We start from the raw sequence: 22,340 nt of genomic DNA on the forward strand, positions 1-22,340 counted from the left end.
CCAGGTCAGCTGTTAAGTTTGCATTTACTTGCGTGGTTTTATTACATGGAGAACATAGCAGAAGAGATTTGCTTTAGTATCAAATGAATTCCACCTCACACCCATCATACATGTATGTGTCAGTAGCTGTGGTGCTTTTCAAAGTGAAGAAATAAGTATTTTCTACTTGTGTGTCTTGATCATAGACTGTATATAAAGATAGAGGACGTGTCTCCAGCTATCCAGAATTGAAGCCAGAGTCTGAGCAGTAGCGATCGTGGTGTGAAGCCACAGTATTGAGGTCCCGCCTATACACACACTTGACCAATCATGAGTCAGTATTGGCTCCCAAACATATTTATAGAATCAAATAATAAATTAATTAAATATTTGAGAAACATTTATTTGACGTGTACTTTCCCTTCCACGAACATGGAGGCGGGATAATGACCTGTATAGAAGCCAGCCACCAGGAGGCAATCAAGACACTTCAGCTTCACCTTTTGGGAGCAGTCATGCTACTCTTTCTATACAGTCTATGGTTTTGATCAGAGTGAGCAATAACAATGGAAAATGAATAAAAAAAACAACACTCTCTTTCGCTGAATCACAACTTCTTTTAGGTCTATTTAACAAAATAGTTTTCGTCTCAATGAATAATACACATTTCTTATATCTTGTATTTTTTTTTTTTTTTTACTCCACCTCAGATTTCAGAATACACATTATACGTTGGAAGATATTTACATATGAACAACATGGGGAGCACCAGGGGTTGTTTACCGTTTCAAATTTGGACCTTTTGTCTCTTGTACAGTTCAGGGTGAACCTGTGTGAGCATGTATTCATATACAATCAAAGATGCTTTTGATTTACAAACATAAATTTCAAATCTGTAATAGAAATGATATTGTAAGACATAGAAGTTCCACATGAACAGACCCTTGGTGCCCCACAAATTAATACAATTGATTGTATAATAACAGTGTTTCTCTCTTCCTATTCCAGATAGAACTCTGTGTTGTTCAGGCACACTTTTATGTAACAGTTTTGTTGCTGAAAAAACTTAAAGGAGGGAAAAAAACACAATCTTTCATTAGTTTCCAGCTACAGTAAGTCGGTGTCTCATGAAAAGAGTGAATGGTTCATCTTCATGTACAAGCCTGCTGTGGAAATGATGCAAGTACACGTGGGGGTCATTTGCAAAGACATTCGCAGACAAACAAATACTTACGTTTCTTGGCAGAAAATGAACAAAGGCAGAGTGTACTGCTCATCTGTCCTTGGAACAGTGCAGCTTCACATATTTGAAGGAGAAATGTCATTTTGCATTCTTTGTCCAAGGAGAGGCTCTCTCACTCTGAAATACATGTAGTGCATGTGTGCCGCATGAACACCCAATGTGTTTTTTAAAAGTATAGCTTCCTCTCTAGTGACAGACAATAGGCATCTACTGTATGTTGATCTACAGCCACACTGATCATAATTTTCATTTCAACAGGATCAAACCTATTGAACTTTTAGTGCGGAGCAGTGTGAATAGTATAGTCCTGCTGCATGCCTGCATCCCATTTGCTGGAGTGAAGAAAATACTCTTCCACTGGTCTCTTGACTGGAGCTCCTGCTCTGACTTGTTTTCATCTTATTTTGTCTTCCCACTATAATCTATCATGAATCACAACTCTTGTGTGTCGAGCAGTTGAGAATGGTCTGAATGGTTTGACTCACTTTTTGCAATCCTACTTTCACATCTAGTTGATAAAAGCGGCTTGTAAAATTGAGATGAGCAGCCATGGTAGTGTAGCACTATAGCTGTATCAGATCAAGTTTACAGTACAATGTCACAAGGATCAAGTTGCCCAGGTATCGAGATCTGCTATTTTTGCTGTTTCTCACATTTACTTCTATCTTAATATTGTGTCTTTTTAAAGCCAATGGGAACTGGAATCTGTATTTTTAGCTGAACATTCCTCGTCCTTTATACTCCTGCTCATTGACACTGCTGGCTGTTACTGGAATGTCCAAGGGTCAAATAAAGACTAGTTTTAGTGAAAACGTAACTAAACCATCACAGAGGATTCAAACAAAGTAGCATTTAAAGACGTCAGGGCTGTCCATGCAGCATGAAGTCAAAGGCCATGCTTTGTTACTGTTCATCAGCAAAGGCAGCAGTAAGACATCGATGGTGACAGAGATGCCTCTATCTTGTCAAATGACACACTCATTTCAGTCTTCCACTGTTGCTACTCAGTTAAGTTATTCCAGTACTTTTTTGGGGATCCATGTAACGGCTGAATAATTATTTGGCATTTCAAGTAATTAAGATAAATGAAGCACCTTTTATTAATCCGAAAATGTCTGGCGTTTTGGGGCCGAGATTGATAAACCATACATGTCAGTTTTGTTTTATGCGGCTGCAGACCTCAAGCCAGATAGATGAGGCCTGTCTTTGCCCACTGAAAGACACTAAATCACTGCAGCTTAATGATGACACTGACTCCGGCTTCACGGTTACACCTAAGACTGGACTCCACCCACATCCTTTCACTTCTAATTCCGCCACCACCCATGTACTGCAGTTAAAAAACACAGCTGACTTTGCAGGCTTTGAGATTCTTCCAAAAATGAGTTTTTGTGCCTTTTAAGGTAATATAACTCTTTACTCGTCAGCCCTTTATCCCTACGTTCATTTCTGTCTCATTACACAGTACAGAGAGCTGCTATTAAGCAGCCCATCCATCACAGCCCAGAAATAGGGTCTAAAAGGTTAACAGGGACGGATTTTCTGGAAATGGAATAAACTCTTGTGATGAATGGAACAAGCTTTCTGGATTTCACCTTTGAATTAATGACTAGTATTTATCATCTCAAAAACAAAATGTTTTGGACGCTGGTTGGGTGATTTTTTTTTTTCTTTTTGACAGGACCATTGAGGGCCACTGAGATCTGGGCTAAAATATTAAAACAATATATTAACTTAGCCCTGGCCACTGTGGATTAGCTTTTCTATTCTGTATCGGGGTATAACTAAAAATTAATTAGGTAATCTTTAGCAGTGGGTTAATGTAACCGCTTTGTATCTTAACAAGCCTTATAGGTTTTAGTGCTTCAGTGGGTGAAGATCAACACACTGTGTCTGTGAGACTGTGGATGAATGGGGTGCTTGTGTACGCTCACACGGACAATGTGCATGCAAATGCTCCTTAAAAGCATTTAGACAAATGCAGATTCCCTCCTTTTGTCTGCCGGTTCGCGTCGAGAGCTACCCAGCATGCAGGCTGCGGCAGCGCCAAAGCACCCAGCTGGATGATTTATCGCAGAATACTCCGTGATTAAGGGAAATTAAAGCAGGCTGCTCTCTGCTGGCTAATTGCTTTGATAACAAGTTCAAGCAGTTAGTTAGTGGGAATATTTTGGAGGATATGGACCTCTGAGAGAAAACAATAACGACAATTAAGCTGGAAGGGGCTGCCCGAAGTTGTTTTTCATACTTGCTGGTTACCGTCTTTTCTGTTCTTCAGCTGACTATACAATATCAATGTGTGTCTGCCTCTGCTGCAACAATAGAGACAGGACTCAAAACTGTGGTGCGATGATCAATAAAGTCACTGTGTTGTGATGTGGTTTATAAAAGTGAGAGTAGCATCGTCCAAGTCTTAAAGGTGACTTTCCTGCCATAGTGATAAAACAACATGGAGACAAACGTTTGTGTGATGTGCATTTTGTAAACAAGCTCTTAGAGTGAAATTGTGAAACTCAAACACACCTTTGCAGTGCTTTCAAACCTCGTATGAACCCTCCAAAAAAAGCGCTGTTAAGTGTGCTTACGGTTTGTTTTTCCTGCTGTTGCAATTTGCACCTGCGTGATTGTGACAGACAGACAAGCAGATGACATACACACTGAAATCAACATGAGCAATTCAACATTGCCATCAGTTAGGAAAGAGTCCCAGGAGCTTAGAAACGTTTTGTGTGTGAGAGCAGCAAGTCAAGCGAGTCAACTTCTTGAAAATATATCGGACGATTAAAACTGGAGGGTGGAAGCGGCCAGGAGACAAGTTCCGTCTTCTTCTTGGTGGCTAGATTCGTTGTTTGTGTGAAGCTTTGTGAGTGCATCTCCTCGATACTATGCTGTCTCAGGTAACGTAGGAATTGTGCTCCTGCCCTGTCAATCATACAAAATGGTGCAGTAGTAGGCAGGGCCTTGCCTGAGCTTTTCCACCATTCCTGGCGGAGTCTCTCTATGACAACGACTGGCCGTTGAGGCACTCCCGCCGCCAGCACTGTGCAGGCTTCCACCAGTCTCCGTTGTGGCAGCGACAGATGGTGCAGTCGTCCACCTTTACCTCAATTCCGGCTGGGATGATCGTGGTTCCGGCAAAGCAATTTGGACCTGCCACATGGGATGGGAGAGAAAGACAGAAAAGAGGGAATGAGAAAGACAAGAAATGGATGTGGCTCTCCTGAGAGCTTCTCTTTTCGGAGGGGTGGTGGAGTGATGCAGAGAGCTGCAGGGAGTTTGGGGAGTCAGAGCAGACGTACAGATCTTTTCACGGGCATGCACCGATGGGCTTGTTTTTGCAACACTAAAGCGCTTTTGTTAGTCTCCCCTTCTCCCTCGACATAGAGCGCTTTGCATCCTAATGCACCACGAGCAGAGAAGCCTGCCAGGCGCTGGCTTGGCAGTACAGAGAGGCTGGAGTACAGAGAGAGGGAGGGAGGGAGAGAAAGCTGCTTTGAGAGGCAGCAGGGAGGATGGTGTTAATCACTTCAGTCTGTATGAAAGGGCCACAGAACTCCTTAGCAATTCCTTCCAGTTTCTTCCTCCTCACTCACTGTACTGACTTCCAAAACAAAACAAATGAAATATGACATCTGATTTTCCCCTTAAAACACTCCAGGATTTACTCGCATCCATCCCTCTGTGTTGATCTCAAATTCTAAAATGTGTTTCATTGTGTGGCACTGGCACACCTCACACACGCGTGTTGGATAATCTCAGCAGATAGAGAGACACATTTGCCTGCACGGGTACATTTAAGGATCTGTCCTCGAGGAAGCCAAAAATGCTGTTACCTTTGAGAGAGACTTGTGTATCTTCTTCCTCTGCCTCCTTAGACATGAGAGCCAGGAGTTGCCAGGAATTCGCCCCAGTTTTAATCATTTAAATGAAGCAATCAGCGGCTCAATTGGTGTGACGGTGACTTTGGATTGCTCTCAGTAGTCTGATGTGCAAACCCTGCCAGATCCAAGACTCCTCTACGAGTAGTCATAAAAAACTCATATGTCTCATAACTCTTGAAGACACAGTAGCTTTCACGGCTAATATTCATCGACATCTTAGTGGCCCAGTGAATTTGATTTAGTGGGAGCTAAGTCAATGCTAGCAATGTAAATGTAAGGCAGCATGGTTAGTCGACCTGAGGAGCCCAGAATGCATTGGGGACACGGGCCAGCTACGTGCACGTCTGCCCAAACTCTTTACTAGGACACTATACCTGTCTTTTTCATTGAAGACAGTTTGACACGTCACAGTTCGTAAGGCAAGGAAGCAGTTGATAAAATAAAAGTGATGATGACGAGATTCCATTTAGCTGCTTTTGTTTCAGGTCTATTGTATATACTGGTTCACTGACACTAAAGAACTGCAGTGCCAACATTAGCATTTCCTTTTCTTGATAACACATCAAAATGTTTGCCTTGAAACTGGCCTGTTCATTTTTTGGCAACTCAAAACACATTTATATATTATGTCCTGTCTTTTGAATACTCAGCCCAGCTTCCACCATTGGCCAGAATACTGCAGAGACTTTCTTGTTGTTGTGCACTGTTGCGTTCTTCATTAATGAAATCTCTGGATCATATAATAACCAAAAAGATTACTTTTATCTAACCTAATGAAGTGTTTCAGTAGCCTAAATATTCGCAAAAATTCTGGCAATATTGGGAGTTATTGCCAGAATTTTTGAGTGAAAAAAGGTGCTGGTGGCTGTTATTATCCATGTGATACCGGCAAAATAAGCTGTTGGCTATCCAGTATCTCATCCTCTGCCTCAGCCTGGATTAGTCCCATGCTTTCTCTGACCTGATAAAAACCTTTTGATCTGAGCTTAGAGGAGACATTGAGAGCGATCTGAACTCTCATTGATCTGCCTCTGAACAGCTGGCACAGGTTACAGGACAAACTCGGCAGAGGTTGATGAGGGTGCACCGTGACTACTGCTGCTACCAAGTGTGATTGTTTATGGCCAAGATAGATTCCGAGCCACAAGGACAACACTTTCAGCTACCTGTCACCACTCAAGGGATACGCGGTGACCTGTCCGAGCAAGTGATCAATTCACGGCCAATAGAAGTTATTGGACTGTTTGTCCTGTGTCAACTGCCTCAGCACATACTCCCCCTAAGGACAGATAGATGAGTGAATGCCTATCAGGGCAAATTAAAGTCTATTTGGCTCAAATATAATTACTGCCTGAAGGTAAGAAATTACTTTCACCTGCCAAAAACCTACAATTACCAAAACCTACAGCTTGTCCACGGAATGTGTCAATTTGAAAATGTTACCAAGCTGTAGCTATATTGTACTTTCACTCGATGATAGGTCTGTCACAATAATCACACTGGCAGCACTCAGAGGTGGCAGATCTATGAATGCTTCTGTTCTGTGAAGACACTGCCCATATTCACAGCACTACTTTTTATCCTTTTCATCATGAGATCATGTGTCCCCTGATGCATTTACAGTATAAATTTCACGACAATGATTAGAGCTGAAACAGTTGGAGTCATTGAACGTGAAGCTAAGAGATAAGCACTCCTATTCCATTGTACAGATTGTTACTAGACTACATTCTACTTTAAAAGGTTCATTTTAGATTATGAAATGATCTTGAATGAATGACCTGTAAACCACATCTAGCCCTTATTTCAATCAACATACATATTAACAAATCATAAAATCCTTGATTCGTGGTAATGTGAGAAGCATTCCACGGTAAAGTTTCAGCCTTTAGTAATTCAGCCAGTCTTTGGGAATTCAGATTTTTGTTTTGAAATGTAAACAACCCACAGGCATCTGTAATGAGTGGGTTCAGTCGGACCTTTCACCTGCGCTAGAATGGTGCAAATGCAGTGTGGAGATACTACAGCTGCACTTCCCACGCAATAGTTTGTCTGCAGATACAAAGAGCCGTGTCAAGAGTAACAGTGTAACCCAGCAGACATACACTAATTTATACAAAGCTTGCTTCTTTGCCTCTGGAATTAGTCTGTCACACGCGACTTTATGAAATCTGCATCTCGGAAATGCACATTTAGGTTTCTGGAAACATGCTTCTCCAGCATAAAGAGAAAACGCCTAACTAGAAATAACATTTTGATTTTTTTTTAATAATGTAGCTGTAACAAATACACCGAACTCTGTTGAGAATTGTTGATATTTTAAAAGGTTCTTTGCTTAATATCGGAGATACTAGTTTGTTTCATCTAAATTGTATGGATTGTAGTTTTGTTTACCCCAGAAAAGGCCCTTTATATTTAAATACTTTATATTCTCATCGAGGGGACCCTCTCTTCGGAGGCCCCCATGGATTTTACAGTCGTCCAAACTGGACAAACTAAACACCTTTGAGTGTGAGATGAGGGGTGTTTAGCTGCAACATACAATTTCAACACTAGATGTCACAAAATTCTACACACTGAACCTTTAACAAAGTTACATAGCAAGAACTGGCATGTGGGGTGAGGAGTGGAAGTGAAATCAGTAACATTCTCCTCAAAAAATAGTTTTTGTCCAATATTTGGGTTATGACCCACATCAGCCTCAGGTGTACTTTGTGCTTGGTAGGAATTGACAAACATTGGACTTAAATCCAGTCTGGCAGAATTGTTGACATGGCTGGAGATGCCTTTTAAAATGAGAAAAATTCTTCTGTGAAAATCAAAAAACTTATGTTCTGAGTGAAAAGATAGATAGTCAAGATAGATAGTGTGGTGGCAAACTCCTGCTAACTGTGGTTATTGGTCTTTCTTGTTATCCTTCCTTGGTGGGAAGACATATGCAGTGCACAAAGCATATTGGCATTTTAAAAGCGTTGTGTTAGTTTCACGTAATTATTGGACACCAACGCTTGCTGCAGGTGAAGTAAAAGACAAATGTCTGACTGTCTCCCACTGATTGCATATCTAACCAGAGCCCATAAGTAAATGTCTTCCTTACGTTGTCCCTTCGGCCAAAAATGAGACCTAAAGAGCATTCCTTCATCGTCCTCTCCACAAAGGCCTCAGCCATCCACCCCCATAGAGACTTATCTGGCTGCCAGAGCCTGACCATGCGCCCTTGGGGAGCCTAGAAACGGCAGGCCTACCCTGAAATGCCAAGGGTGTCACTGTGTCCTGTCAGCCTGGATTAGCTCTCTCCTAGCAGCTTATGCAGCAGCCTTGTTAGTGTGGGTGTTTGTATGTGTGTGTGTACTGAAATAAAGAAAGCAAGGGGGATGAAAAGGAAATGAGAGGAAGTGTGAAAAATAAACTACAAGTAAGTTGTGGTGAAACGGCCATGTGATATTCGCCTTAAATTCCTAAATTCCTCTCTTCAACCGTTGCCAAAAGAAATAGAAACATATCTCACAAATTGTATTATGCCTTCTTTGAAAAGTGGATACCGTACAGTTAACAGTTTCTCCATTATGAGAAGACTGAATGAAGTAAATAGGGGATATAATCACAAAACTACATCTTGTTATATTCTATATTTGCTCTTTTTCTGTTCTTTAAATGTCTGAAGTTCAGATGTGTGTGTAAAAAAAATTGTAAATCTTTCATCAAATAATGCAACAGGCTGTTGAGTCTGTATTTTCATTACTTCCCAGCCAGGAAGCCATTGCAGATGAATTGTTACTGTACTTTTGTCATAAAGCTCCATGTGTCCCTTAGGATTGGTGCTGGCAAAGGGACGTCTCCCACCTTGCCTTGTAAATAGCCAAAGAACCATTGGAATCCCATAATTCTAATTTAGTGATTGGCTGTGTGTGACAGGGGCACCAGGGCACTGGGAGATAAAAGGCTCTCTGAGGACCCATTAGTCCCACCTACCATGCCTTTAATCAATGGGCTAATGTTTGCTCTGCTTAGTGTGTCATTTATAATTAAAACTAGTACTGCTCATTAGTGTACAACGGGCCCAAGGTAATAATTTTAATTCATAAAACATCAATTACATCCTCATCCTCTAAAGGTGCAGCCATCAAATGACGATAGCCCAGATAAACTTGCCATCATTGGTTTAATGAAAGTTTAATGACTTCTGAGGAATGTGCGTTGAATTCCAGAGGAAGTGAAGAGTGTTTACCGTTTTTACAGATGGGGCAGCATTGCTCCGGCTCGTACACGGGGTTGACGCACTCTGGGACGGCGCAGTCAGACACCACGCAGTGCACCTCGTTATTTGGTTCGCAGCGGCACCATTCGCAGGGTGACGGCTGTGGGCAGAGGGGGCAAGAAAAACAGCGGTGCTAGGTTAGACGATTCAGTGTAAAATGTTCCACAGGACTTAGCCTACTAGTGGTCAGTTGCAGAAACTGTCTGCTCCTATATGCATATATTTGCTGACCTTTTCAAATTAAGAAAACTTCTATTATTTGGACCTCGTACTGTTTTAACAAGCAAAGAAACAAGTTAATGAATTATTCACAGAGCCAACAAACAGAGCCTGTAGCTGACTTTGAATAAAATGACTAGAAATAACTATTAGGGAGCCTAGAAAGTGGTCTTCGTGATATTTAGTATTTTGCTGTGTTCTGCTGCGTTCTGCCTCAGGCAATGGTTCAGAGGCTTATCCTACCACCTCTGCAACATGTAAATCAGTGCAATGCAGCTCTCTTCACTGCTGCTGCCTCTTTCTTTACTCTATCTTCAAAACTCTTTTGACCGGAAAATGAACCGTAATGCAATTACATGGAGTGGAAAAATACAAACCGGTTCCGCGTCTTGAAAGGTCACCTGCTCATCATAATAGATTTTCTTTCTGCTCATCACAGTTAACAGTCTTTTTAGGGGGCCCTCTACACCAAGTACGGTCTATCATTGACCTGGTACCATACTAACCTCAGAGGGTTCAAATGTTCCATCTTAAGATATAGATTTTATTTTATTTTTGTGGTAGATTTATGTGAAGAACATCAACTGCAACCAAAACAGTTCAGCTAAGTCATAAATATTATTATGAGTTGAGCATTTGAAAGTTTGCAACAGTCAATATTCAATGCATATCATTATGCTATTTATATTATATACTTATTTTATATAAGCAAAGGTTTTTGAGCAAATGTTTTAAAATCACTTAAAAGTCAATGACATGACTCATGCAGTACAATAAAGGTTATATTTATATTTATAATTATATTTTTAAGGCTTAATGAGAGTTCATGAGAAGATTAACTCCCCGTCTATATAGCTGTTGCTTTTAAACTTTGTATTTTGAATGAGTTAAATGAACACGATACTGTTAAATGTGCATAAAAAGGGCTGGACAGAGCTGTATGTTTCCTCATGCATTGTCTAGTCTTGCAGCTAAGCTAACTAGCTGCAGGCTACAGCTACAAATCTACCATACACATTTGAAAGCCATTTAATTTTCTCATCCAACTCCTATAGCAAGAAAGCAATTAAGCCTTTTTTCCCCAAAATGATGAGCTGTTTCCTTAATTGCTGGATATCACTTTGAAATGAATGATTCTGTTTTCCTCATTATGCCATCAACTACCTCAAATGCACCTTTGAACAAGTTTTAATTATAGTTAAAAACAACTGTTACTGCTCATGATCCAGTTGTTTGTAGAGATTTGTAGAATAACTATGGTGACACCGGATGCTTTAATGTGGCTATTCAACCAGTTTTGCCAGGATGCAAGTCGGAACTTAAATATTAGAATTTATATTAGAATTTATGGCAGTCTGGATGCACTGCAACAACTTGAGTGCATAACCTATTTTGTGATTGTGACCACACTTACTGTTCATAGAACACTCTCCTGTAGAATGAGATCTCCTAAAGCTCCTGTGAGAACCCGGTCAGAGAAAACTCCCTACTTCCATTTTCATGTGCTAGAAATATTTAAAACATTAACTGTTTGATAGATGCACTTAATCTGATATGTCAGACAACAGTCCAGTGGGATAACAACGTAGGATTTTTAAAAAGGTCAACAAACAGTTATCAGCATATTTTGGTAAAGAGTAGGCCCCTTACAAGGAAATGAATCCGTGCAGGAAGAGTGACTGCGTCTGGGACTTGTTTCTGCTCTGATATATAAAAAACTCATGTTGTGCGTGTCTCTGCTTTTAAAGATTCACACTCTCAGTGATGTTAATGAAGATAGATTTCCACTGCTTATTCACCGTCTGCTGCATATTTTTAGAGTTTTCTGAAGTAAAAACCCATCTCAAGGCTTTTCCTTCTCTGTTGGAGGACGCACTTACAGGCTTTTAAGAAACACCCATATAGATAACATCTGAACCTCTATAAATGAACCCTTCTCACATTAGAAATTCCAGTCAGAAATTCTTTTCATATCTTTCCCCAGTCAAATAGGTGACACCAGGCTCCTCACATAAACAAACTAGAGGAATACATATCAAACACCCCTGCAATTCTCCACCCTCCTGTCAATTTGAGGGCTCGTTCAGAAATGTACCGATTAAACATAAGGTTTGAGTCTCATACAAATGTAAGATGCGCTACATATTATCAAATGTAAAGCGTTAGGGGGCTGTCCAGGTGTGAATCTGTCAGTGGTGGAGCATAAGGCGCTGTCTGACACATTTAATCTAGTTTTATCCCTTTTAGTTTTACAATTGTCTCCTATAGAGATATTTGTCTTGGTGCCAGGACCAGTGATTACATATGTAAAGCTGAGTTTTCTCGGCAGGTTGAGTGAAAATGTCAATTATGTAAGGTATCAATATTTTTCATCAGGGAATTGATGCTGCCACTGACGTGGATATTTTGCTAAATTAATGTTTTCCCTTGCGTTGGAGGTTCAGGGTTTAAGTCACGAATACAAACCCCTTCTGATTTTTTTTTTAAAACTGCAGTATCGTTGTGTGCATGGAAAATGAAGCGTTTGGGAAACAATGACATCAGAGCTTTCTGTGTGCATGCACCATCCTGCATTGTGTGAGGTGCATGCGCCAGAAACAACGACAACAATGGAGGCTATATCCCAGTTTCTCCATGTTTGGTTTGCACTGCCAGGTTCTAAACACAAGTTTACAGCTTCGCTGGTATTTGTCAGATTGTTGATATAGAGAGTTTATCTCCACCTACTGGTCAGACATGCTTGTTTGAGAACTTGTAGTCTTTTTTGTCTTCTTGCCTAGATGGAGATCTTTTTAAAAGGGTTGTCGTGCTTTGTTTATTTATTTATTTTAATGAGGAGAAAAATATCTGTTAAAAAAATAACCGCAGTAGTGTAGACAAGGCCTAAAGCAACAGTTTTTTGCAGTTATGAGATGCATAAAGTTATATGGAGGCTAAAAACTCACTCAGTTTATTAACTTACAAACTAGCAAGATTAATGTGGAAATCCCAAATCTTTGTTTGGCCTTATAAACATGATATCCAAACCTGGACAAGCACCATTTATGACTGAAAATCTTAACTGGAACACTGCAATAGTACCTTAGATACCAGGACAGCTTATCCAGTCATGATGACAGTGCACAGAAAAACATCATCTTAATTAATTGTTATGATGATGTGCTAAATTGAAAGAAGTCTGACTGCAGAGGAGGAATTGCATGGCTTGTCCTTTATTGCTGCTGATAAGATAAAGAAACTTAAACCAGAATGCGGTAGAGTCCTGGCAGACAGAAAGAAAAAAAAAATTGGCTCGTTCTTAGATGTTGAAAGAGCTCAGCATGTACAGAAAGGAGAGAGGCGGGATGCAGAGGAGTTTGACCGACCTGCACTGATGCAGACGATCAGAAACCTGCCTATGATTACGATACTAATAATCACACTTCTGTATGAATATGGTATATCCACAGTATAATCAGAAAACAACTTAAAACCAGTAGCATCTTTCCAACATTTATAAGCAATTCAATAATGAGAATAATAACAGTGAAATGCTGCTTTTTTTTCTTGGAATAAAAGCAACAGGCCAACAACTTGTTTCTTTATCTTTAGTTAGCAGTAGATATTAGAGGCAGCAGGATGATTAGTTAAGTGGATGGTAAAGATCCAACTAACACCAGTTCTGAATCATATTTGATCGACTGCCAAAAGTGCAGCGGGGAAATTAGTCCAACACATAAAAATGGGGACAATTAGACACAGTTAGTTTGGCACAGACACCGTTTCACTTCTTCCCCATAAGGCATATTACTATCTTTATAAGATAGAGAGGGAAATGATTAAAAATTATACAGGCGTCTTTAAAGTGCAACATTGGTGAGGCATGACGTCGGCTAAACCTTTCATTTGTTTTTCTTAGCTTCGTCTCAAATAGACTCTGCTGGTGAATAATTTGGAATTAACCTCAACATAAGAGTTTTTACACGTTTTGTTCGAGGCGATTGCAGTTGATACTGGAAAAAAACGTGAGGAAGAAACAACAAAAACTGAGGTTCAGTTTTTGTTGTTTCTGCCTCTCATTTATTTTTCATTATTGCAGGATTGACAAGAAACGGTGGCAGCTGGTTTCTCGACACGCTGAATGCAATATTGAGAGAGATCCAGCTGTGTTCCTTGATCTCCCTGCTACCACTTCATCCATGTGGCTTCTACATACGAGCTGACCGGCTATGAGAGACGGTGGTGTTTATTCCCATCACACGTTGGCCTTTAAAAGTAAAGCATATCAAAATCTGTGGTGGCATTTCTTTGTAGGTTAATCTGCGGTGAAGCGTGTAGGAGCTCAGCGCTGCACACGCCTCATACAGAAAAGTATGTTAAAAATGTGAATAGGAAAAAGAAAAGTACTCTGTGTTCTTATGCGACATAGCCATAACGTGTTCGGCAGCGCCCGGTGCTTTGAGTGCGCTCCTTTGTGTGAGGTCTGCTGTGAAGAGGATCAGTCATGCCCAGACTCAAAAGAAAATGGAGCAGCAGCACTGAATTTGGACGTGCCGCCAGATGTTTTGGTGAAGTAAAAATCTCCTATTGCCCCCCCCCCCCCCTCATATTATCGGCATGGCTTTCAGAGTGATTCGTCTGTCATGCCTTTCATTCCCACCCTGAGACTAATGGGAGATGGGGCAGGGAAGCAATGAATAGTCAAATAACCTTCAGCTGGGGCAAATGGTAATGTAAAAATACTGGGGGGCTGGACAACAGGGTCACAGGAAACTCGCCCATGCGGATAATAGGAGTGACGGGAATGGATTGACAGTCAAACTGCATGCTGCTGTTCAAGTCAAGACAGTATTTCAGCGGTGGTCAGTGAATCCAGAGAGAGAGGAGGTGAGACTGAGGATCTGGGTACTAAAAACACTGATGATGTTTTTACAGGGGAAGTTTAAGTGTACGTTCATATCTCATTGTCTGCATGTTGTTTCTTATAATTAGGACGCCTGATGCTTTTGATAAACTGAATAGAAGAAATCAATTGGAGCAATCGTTGCTCTCATACTGTACATGTCAGCGCTGAAGTGCAGAGGCACTAATTACTGCTGTGTGCGATGTGGAGGCTGTGTGCACATGCATGCTGCTTTAAATCGATTACTGTGATTGCCTGCACGTGTGCTTCCATTGCACATTCTTATAATTAAGGTACGCTAAGTGTGCTAAGATGCTAAGGTTTGTAAGCTCTGCATAGACTTTTCTTGTATTGAGCTGACAATTAAAAGTTGCTAAAAACAGACAATCCTCTCATTTGTATATTACAAATGCTTAAAAAAGCTAAATGTTTTTTCTCTCCTTAAACTGCTCTGCATTTGGATTGATTTGTACCAGGGATTTGAAGAAAGGTACATATAATAAAGTGTTAATGCTACATGTTTTAGCTGTACTTGCAAATGATTAATTTAACATTAGTTACTTCCCAACAGGGAAATAGAATCTGATGCCTGAAATCAGTGTGTATCTTTATCCCCTTTCCCCACATCCCCACTCTCAACTCTGTATCCCTCGAGGGGGGATCGCAGGAAGCACGGACGGGATTGTTCACATTTGAGTTCACATCCCAGCCCTCGCCTGACGATCTGGGATCTGAACTCACCCTATAGCTCCTGGTTCTTGATTGCAGCTGCGCTGAGGCCAGAGGCACACTGGCTGCCGTGTTGGGTGGGATGGTCCCTTCCTCATCTGATGGGGAACCCTGTCGGTGAAACACCTACTAAGGTTGAGTGGCATGACTCTCTTACATGGCAACAAAACAAAATGATAGAAAATACACCCACTGGTAATGAATGTGCACCTGCAAAATCTACATTAAACTCTATGTGTATGAAGTTTTCCTGTACTTGACTTTTGTCAGGTTAGATCCAACAAATGACGAGCAGACATTGCACTGCAGTCAGCTGCTTTACGTTTAAGGCCCATTACCACTTATATGACAATGACGTCTCCTCTGCTGACATGGGCCTTGATGAGTGATCTATTGCATGATGGGATTTTCAGCTAAATTAATTAAATGCTACATCAATTCACCCTTTTAAACTTGGACCCCCCAGCATCCCAGAAACTCTCCCCTCACTGCATCTCATTTGTTATCTTCATGCAAGATGCTGTGTCTCTGCACATACTTCTGAATCTAAATGCAAACGTGTGCACAATGTGCCATGATTACAGCCAAGGAAATGCCAATGAGGCCCACACCAAAGGTTAACCTGTCGGCATCTCTAAACTGGGGTCTGTATCCAGATACTGACAGCCTTTGATTTCCTTGGAACACTGTGGGGTTCCACAGCTTTCATGTCCTCGCTGTAGAGACTCAACCTCGTCACTGGATGTCGACGAAGACATCAGAGTTACTTGTGCAGTCTTAGATGGCGGAGGATGATCATCCTGCACCAAAGATTCCCTCAGTCCTTATTTCTGTCACCAAGATAATCAGTAAGAGCAAATTAATCTTTCTCTCTTTTTCCCCCCTTAAGTATGAAGAAATGTCCTTCCCTCTCCAGGGCCTCTTCAAGGTTAGCATGAGGGTGAGGTGCTCTATTGATGGACTTGATCTTGCACTAAACTGCACGGTGTATGCACACACAGCAGCTCTGACAAAATCTGTGGCCCTGCATCTCAATGCAGGACTGAGTTTGATGCAGTCTAACATGCGACTACACCAATCAGTACAGATTAATTATGTAGGTGTTAAATACGCTGATTCCACATAAAACAAACTGTACATCACAGTCATGCTAATGTACCAAACACATAATGTAGGGCTGCAGCTAACAATTATTTTTCAATATCTATTTTTTGATTATTATTTTTTAATAAATTCAATTTTTATTCATGCAAAACATAGAAAGCAATGAAATCTGACTGTTTAGAACCGGTTCTGCTCAATAAATGTCAAATGATTTGTATTAATTGACTAATCAGTTAATTAACTAATTGATTCAGCATGAGCATAATTGCCTCTTCAGGCAAAATCATTTTTAACATTGAAAAACCAGAATGGTGCAACTCTCAATCTAACTGAATGTATGGAGGCACTCTATGGTTCTTTTGTTTTACCTGAATTCTCCCCCCCAAAAATTCCACAGCAACACAGATAAACTGTAGCAGACTGGTTAATAACGATGTTTGCCTGCATCGTATTTGGCTTAACTCGCTGTGCAGCCCCCTGCCTGCTTTTATTTGCCTCAGTGACATGACATGCTAACAGTCGCAGGTGTGACATGTTCGAGTGTCTCCAGAACAAAAAGCCTCGCCGTGGAGTCATTATTGGAACAGAACAAACATGCTATTAAATTACATGACATTCTAAAATACGCTGTTTCCTCACACTGACGACTGACTTAGTCACGTTGTGATGCACTTGGGATGTTTCAACACAAAATGAAACATATTTATGCCAGTCAAAACTGCAGTGAGAGTTTCAGCTTGTTTTTATGAGTTTGTGATGACAGATTATGATACAGTTTGTTTTATAAGTTTGTGAACATGCAGCATTTCCCATCAACAGAAGCAGCCCAGGTTCATCATCCTCTTCATTTATATTGTTAAATAATCATAATTATGAACTTAACAACTGCACTAATCTATTTTTTTTTTTAAATCATGGGCCAAATCGCTAAATATAGCCTTGTAGTGCCATAGAATATTTTAGCATATTTTTGCTAATTTGTTTGTTTTTACAATTAGGAAGCTGTAAGAAGCTACATGTCAGCATCTTTGAGCCAGTTGACTTACTGTCTGTCAACTCACTCTCATTGAAACTCATCATCACTAGTGAATAGAGAAAAGTATTTTAAAACCAAGTGTACACTGCCTGTAAAGGTATAGCTGGTGACCATAGTAGAACATTTAATGTTGGTGGAAACCAAAAAAAAAGAGCCAAAGAAGAGGGAATATTGGACTTCACCCTCATAAACAGCTAAAAACACCACTCTGAATGAGTGCTAATGCTGCTCTGCGCCTGCTGGATGTCTAAGGGGTTAACTGTTTGCCATAACGACTTTGTAAGATGATAATATTTCAGCTGAAGTTTACAGCTTGTTCAAGTTGCAGTGCTATCAGTCCTGCATCGTTTGAAGGCAGAGAGAATGTGAAATGCCAATGTTCAGATGAAGAGTTACTGAAGATTAAATAATCAGCTCACAGACTCATTGTTTGGGGTTTTGAACAACGTTTAAAAAAACTATTCACAGTTAATTGCTACTAAAAATGAATCTGTTGTTTTTATGGGAATGTTTTGTAAGATTTGATGAGACAATTATAGGTAAAATAAACAAATAGCTGTGGGCATTTGAGAATGATTTTTCAGAATAACGTCATATATCGGTTACATTTTTTTCTTTTTTAGTTTTATACAGTATTTGGCAGTAACCAGTGATGTGCAACTCTTCATTAATCTGCTACTGACCTCGGTGTTATTCTTGGGGAATCTTTTGAAAGGTTAGTTTCACATATTCTTTTAGTTGCGAACCATCTATCTCTGGATTCTGGTCTAAAAACAGTGACCAACAATTGTTGGACTCGTTGTCATCCGAGCGGATATTTGTTTAGAACAACAATGAAGCACACTGCTGTTCACTGACATATAAACATTCATCTAATTGGAAGAACCCATCGCTCACAAAGCTGCCACTGGTCTTTGTTTCCAATTTTTTACATCTGAACACTGGAAGTTGTCTCCCCACAGTGGTCTGTGTCTGAATGCATCTCAGGTGATAAATAGCTCTGTTGTCTTAGGATGAAGCTTTGTTTTGTATGTGCACCAGGGTCGTGTTTCCTAACTTGTGGCAGGTGGCTTGTCTCCTTCAGCAAATATTGGACTCACTTGATGTTCAGGTGTCCATAACCTTGTCATAACCTGTCCTAACAAGTAACTGTTAGATCCAGAACATGGATAAATTCAATCGTGAAACTGAAACAAAAATAATATAATGTAATTAGGTTTGCCATTTTATTTTTATTGCATTTTGGTAACAAAGCTACTCCTAACCAGTTACTGGTGTGCTTGCACAGATGTGAACACTGTTAACCGCAGAGCTATACCGTTGTTTAGGCTGTATCATGTCATTTTATATTTCAATCACTTACAGCCCCAATCCACTTGTGGGGAATTCAAATGAGGTTCCCTCATGGGCAGCAGCAGTTTAAACACAGACTGTAGTTGTCATGCTTGTAGTGTCATTTTTAATCAGGCAGTGCTGTCAGGCTCCGTAATAGCAGCGGAGACACTGGTCTGATGTGTAGGAACAGTGCGGGAGACACAGTGGGAACCTGATCCGCCAGCAATGACTCAGTGTCCACACGTTAAAGCATTGGAACACTGTTGTATTTTGGTTTGGTTTAGTTGTGCTGGGTGAATGTCCAGTTTATGGTGTAGAGAGATGAGGGGGTTGCTTACTCTGGGAGGCAGCCATCTTTACGCCCTTGGCTAATAAACACATTTCATGATGCTTTTGCTGTAGAATGCCAGGAACCAATATGAACTCACACTAACAATCCTCCCCACTGCCGGTCAATGCTACCGCAGAGCTGTTTGTAATCGTTGAACTGCACTTCACAAAGACGAGGGAAAGCAGTGAACGAGTTTGATTGACTTCAATATTCAAACCTTTAAGACATATTGTGACGCACATTCATCTGCATCACTTGACAGGATTCAACATGATTGAATATGAACAGGCAAACTAAGATGGCTGCTGTCGTGGCATCCAGACTTTAAGCAGACTGACTCATTGTTCGTGACTGACTGAATCCACCTGGCAAAATTAAGACAACTCATTAGCATCAGATAAAGTGCAAATGAGTTCAAATGATCTGAACTACTTTATCACCACTGGACCATAAAGCATCATAACTGCTCCTGTGAGGCAGTCCATATGAAACATTGATGGTACAAATGCAAGAACAGTTTGCCATGGCTTCTGTTTTTTTAAGTTGAACCTGAACCAGTTGCTTTAAAGGGATAGTTCAACCAAAAATGAAAATTCACTCATTATCTACTAAGCCAATGGAGGGATGGGTGAAGTGTTTGACTCATTTACACCATGTTTTTTGTCTAAATATCCTCAGACATCCGCTTCTGAAGTTGCGTTTGCGTGTGGATCACAGCAGACATTTAGGCTAAAAACAAGGTTTAATGAGGCCGTTTTGAGTCGAATTTGAATGTCGAGGCTTATGGACACTTGGATGACACCACAGGAGCAGTACTGCAGCGTTTTGTGTTGTTGTTTTTTAACGTTTGAAGAAGTGGTCACCATTTACTTCAGTTGTATTGGATTCTGCTCTAACACTGTGTTCACCCACCCCTCCATCAGCATCGTGGTGAGTAGATCATGATTGAATTTTCATTTTTAGGTGAACTATGCCTTCAATGGACAAACTTAGATTATTAAACAAATCTAAGAACAAGTCAGAACTGACCTTGAATTCCTCCAGGATCTTATACGTTTTCCCTCGGTACTCGCAAAAGTTTTTAACCTCCTTGCACTCGGGGCAGCAGCCATTGTGCTCCACTTTGGTGCACTTGGGATGCAGTTTGGGGCACTCGGGCTGGTCGCACACGGGCCCGTCCTCCGTGCACACGCACGGACAGTTCGAGTGTCCCGGGTAGAAGCGCTCCGCGAGTTTGTAGACGAAGCCGCTGTCGTCCACGCATCCTTTCCCCCGGTAATCGTCGAAGACCATGTTGTCGCCGGTGGTCCGCTCCGCCTCGTCCGCGGCGTAATCCTCGGGGTTCCCCACAGAGGCCGGAGACGCGGTGCCCAGGGCCAGCAGGAGGACCAGGGCGGGCGGGAGGATAGGGCCCATCCTTCCCCGCGGCATCGGTATCCACATTTAGCTAAGACGGTGTGGATGTCATCCCTAAGCTCCGGGTATCCTCTCCGTGTCCGTCCTGCGACTCATCATCGTGATCAGCATCACCACTGGAGGAAACGTGCTGCAGTGGGGAAGAATGAGAGGAGATGTGATGGACGGCGGTTCTGCTGCTCACAAACTATTACACCTCACCTCCCCAGTACTTTCCCCTCTTTGCTTTTGCCCATATGTTATATGCTGCGTCCTAAACTGCTGCAAGCGAGGGACCATTCAGAGACAAATGGGAATGCAGTTTATTCAACAGGCTCATGTCCATCTATAATTTTCAATATAAGAAACTCGAGTGAGTGAGTGAGTGAGTGAGTGAGTGAGTGAGTGAATGTGTTTGAGTGCTCAGAATTATCTTCTTCCTGCAACATCTCAGCAAGCAACACATGAAAATGTTAAAACATTCATTATGTGATGGTTAGGGGTTGGAGTGCATTTTAATGTTCACAGTATTCTTTTCCACATGCATTCAAACCAAATCATCTTTGCACAATTTCCAACTCAGAGACAACAGGTAGCTTTAAGTCCGCATCAGGTTCCCTCCATGCCAGCAATTATAAAACAACCACTGCTTTAACAGTAACCTGCGTTTTACTAAATCAGCCACGTTGCATGCAAATGGCCCGAATCCCTGTTAAATGCGCAATGATTTCACCCCAAATGCATTACCCCCTTTGTAATAAAAAATCCAGACAGTTAAATAGGCCTGCACGAGGAGAAAAACGTCCACATATTTGGTCCCTAAGTGCTGCATGTGTGTATTGACACATCAGCTGAAATGCCTGTGATAAGAAGGATGTAAATCAAGCAGACAGGACAAACTCACCGCGTTGAAATTGCTTGATATCCACTCAGTGCGAAGCCTCACAGCCCTGCACACACAGGGCTACGGAGCAGATTACAGACAGACGTCAGGCTTTTGGAAAACTTCACTTTATCCACAGGGTAAATTCACCACGGGCTCCACAAGAGAAAAAAAAGGCTGCTATAATCCTCCCCCCTCCTTCGGTCGTGGTGGTGGGTTTTTAGAAGCAATTAAACACCAGCTCTTTGGAGATACGGTTCCCTCCTCTGCTGCGCAAAGAAAACGGTATCCGTGTAAAAGTGGCTCTGCTTCATTATTATCCACATCGGACTCACCTTTTATTTTTGAGACAATCTCACAGTTCTCGTTCAGAAGGCAGAAACAGACATGGTGGGGGAAAAAAGAAAAAAAAATCCTCTGTAGCGTTCCCTGAGAAATCCGGAGTCAATTCAGTATTTCCCCCAACGACTGCAGGTGAATGTTAGTCAGTCTGGGTGCGCATAACGCGTGTGGCCAATACATCCAGCGGTTTCATGAGAATGAAAAACAATCCCGAAGAAGAAGTTGAGGAGAATAAAATGTTAAACCATCACAGGCACCGGAGACGAGGAGGGGGAGGGGGGGTTGGTCGGATTCGTCGTCAGCAGGGCGAGACTGAGGAGGGAGCGCTCTGACTTTCAGCACCTTGGAGAGCGACTGTCTCCTGCGTCCTGAGCTGAGCTCAGCAGCGCGCCCCTCCTCCTCCTCTTCCATCCTCCATCCTCCTCCCATCCTCCTCCTCCCCTCACTCACTCACTCACAGACAAAACAATGCTCACATCCCACCATCCGAGGACAACTATACCCGCTGCATCTCTGCAACTGCTCCTGCACGAGTTAAAGGCCAAAAGAAGAACACAAGTCGAGGAATGGAGCAGCAGCTGGAAAAAGGGAAGAGGTAGGTATAGGTCAGGTCTGTCAGATGTGTGTGGTGAGTGCCCCCCCCACCCCTGCAAACTGGTGCGTGCCTGTCTGTGCAATCGTCCCTCTGTGCATGTGTGTCTGCGTGCGTGTCTGCCAGGGTGT

At 41.6% G+C, this 22,340-nt stretch overlaps 1 protein-coding gene across 3 annotated transcripts; it reads right to left on the reverse strand.

Moving 5' to 3' along the window:
• Positions 1 to 576: 576 nt before the first annotated feature.
• vwc2l (von Willebrand factor C domain containing 2 like) lies at positions 577 to 21,986 on the reverse strand. Of its 3 annotated transcripts, none has more exons than XM_069533078.1 (5): positions 21,297 to 21,986; positions 20,027 to 20,543; positions 15,204 to 15,317; positions 9,332 to 9,461; positions 577 to 4,372 (listed from the first exon to the last, which is right to left on the reverse strand). In XM_069533078.1, the coding sequence occupies exons 2-5, from the start codon at positions 20,438 to 20,440 to the stop codon at positions 4,221 to 4,223; spliced, it is 810 nt and encodes a 269-aa protein (XP_069389179.1). In that variant the 5' UTR covers positions 20,441 to 20,543; positions 21,297 to 21,986; the 3' UTR covers positions 577 to 4,220. The 3 variants fall into 3 exon arrangements, with proteins under 3 accessions (XP_069389179.1, XP_019945752.1, XP_019945751.1); XM_020090193.2 differs by having other exon boundaries at positions 15,204 to 15,302; positions 21,297 to 21,984; XM_020090192.2 differs by lacking the exon at positions 15,204 to 15,317 and having other exon boundaries at positions 21,297 to 21,975.
• Positions 21,987 to 22,340: the final 354 nt, after the last annotated feature.

The sequence above is a fragment of the Paralichthys olivaceus genome, chromosome 10, assembly GCF_024713975.1.
Source record: "Paralichthys olivaceus isolate ysfri-2021 chromosome 10, ASM2471397v2, whole genome shotgun sequence".
Classification (NCBI taxonomy): domain Eukaryota; kingdom Metazoa; phylum Chordata; class Actinopteri; order Pleuronectiformes; family Paralichthyidae; genus Paralichthys; species Paralichthys olivaceus.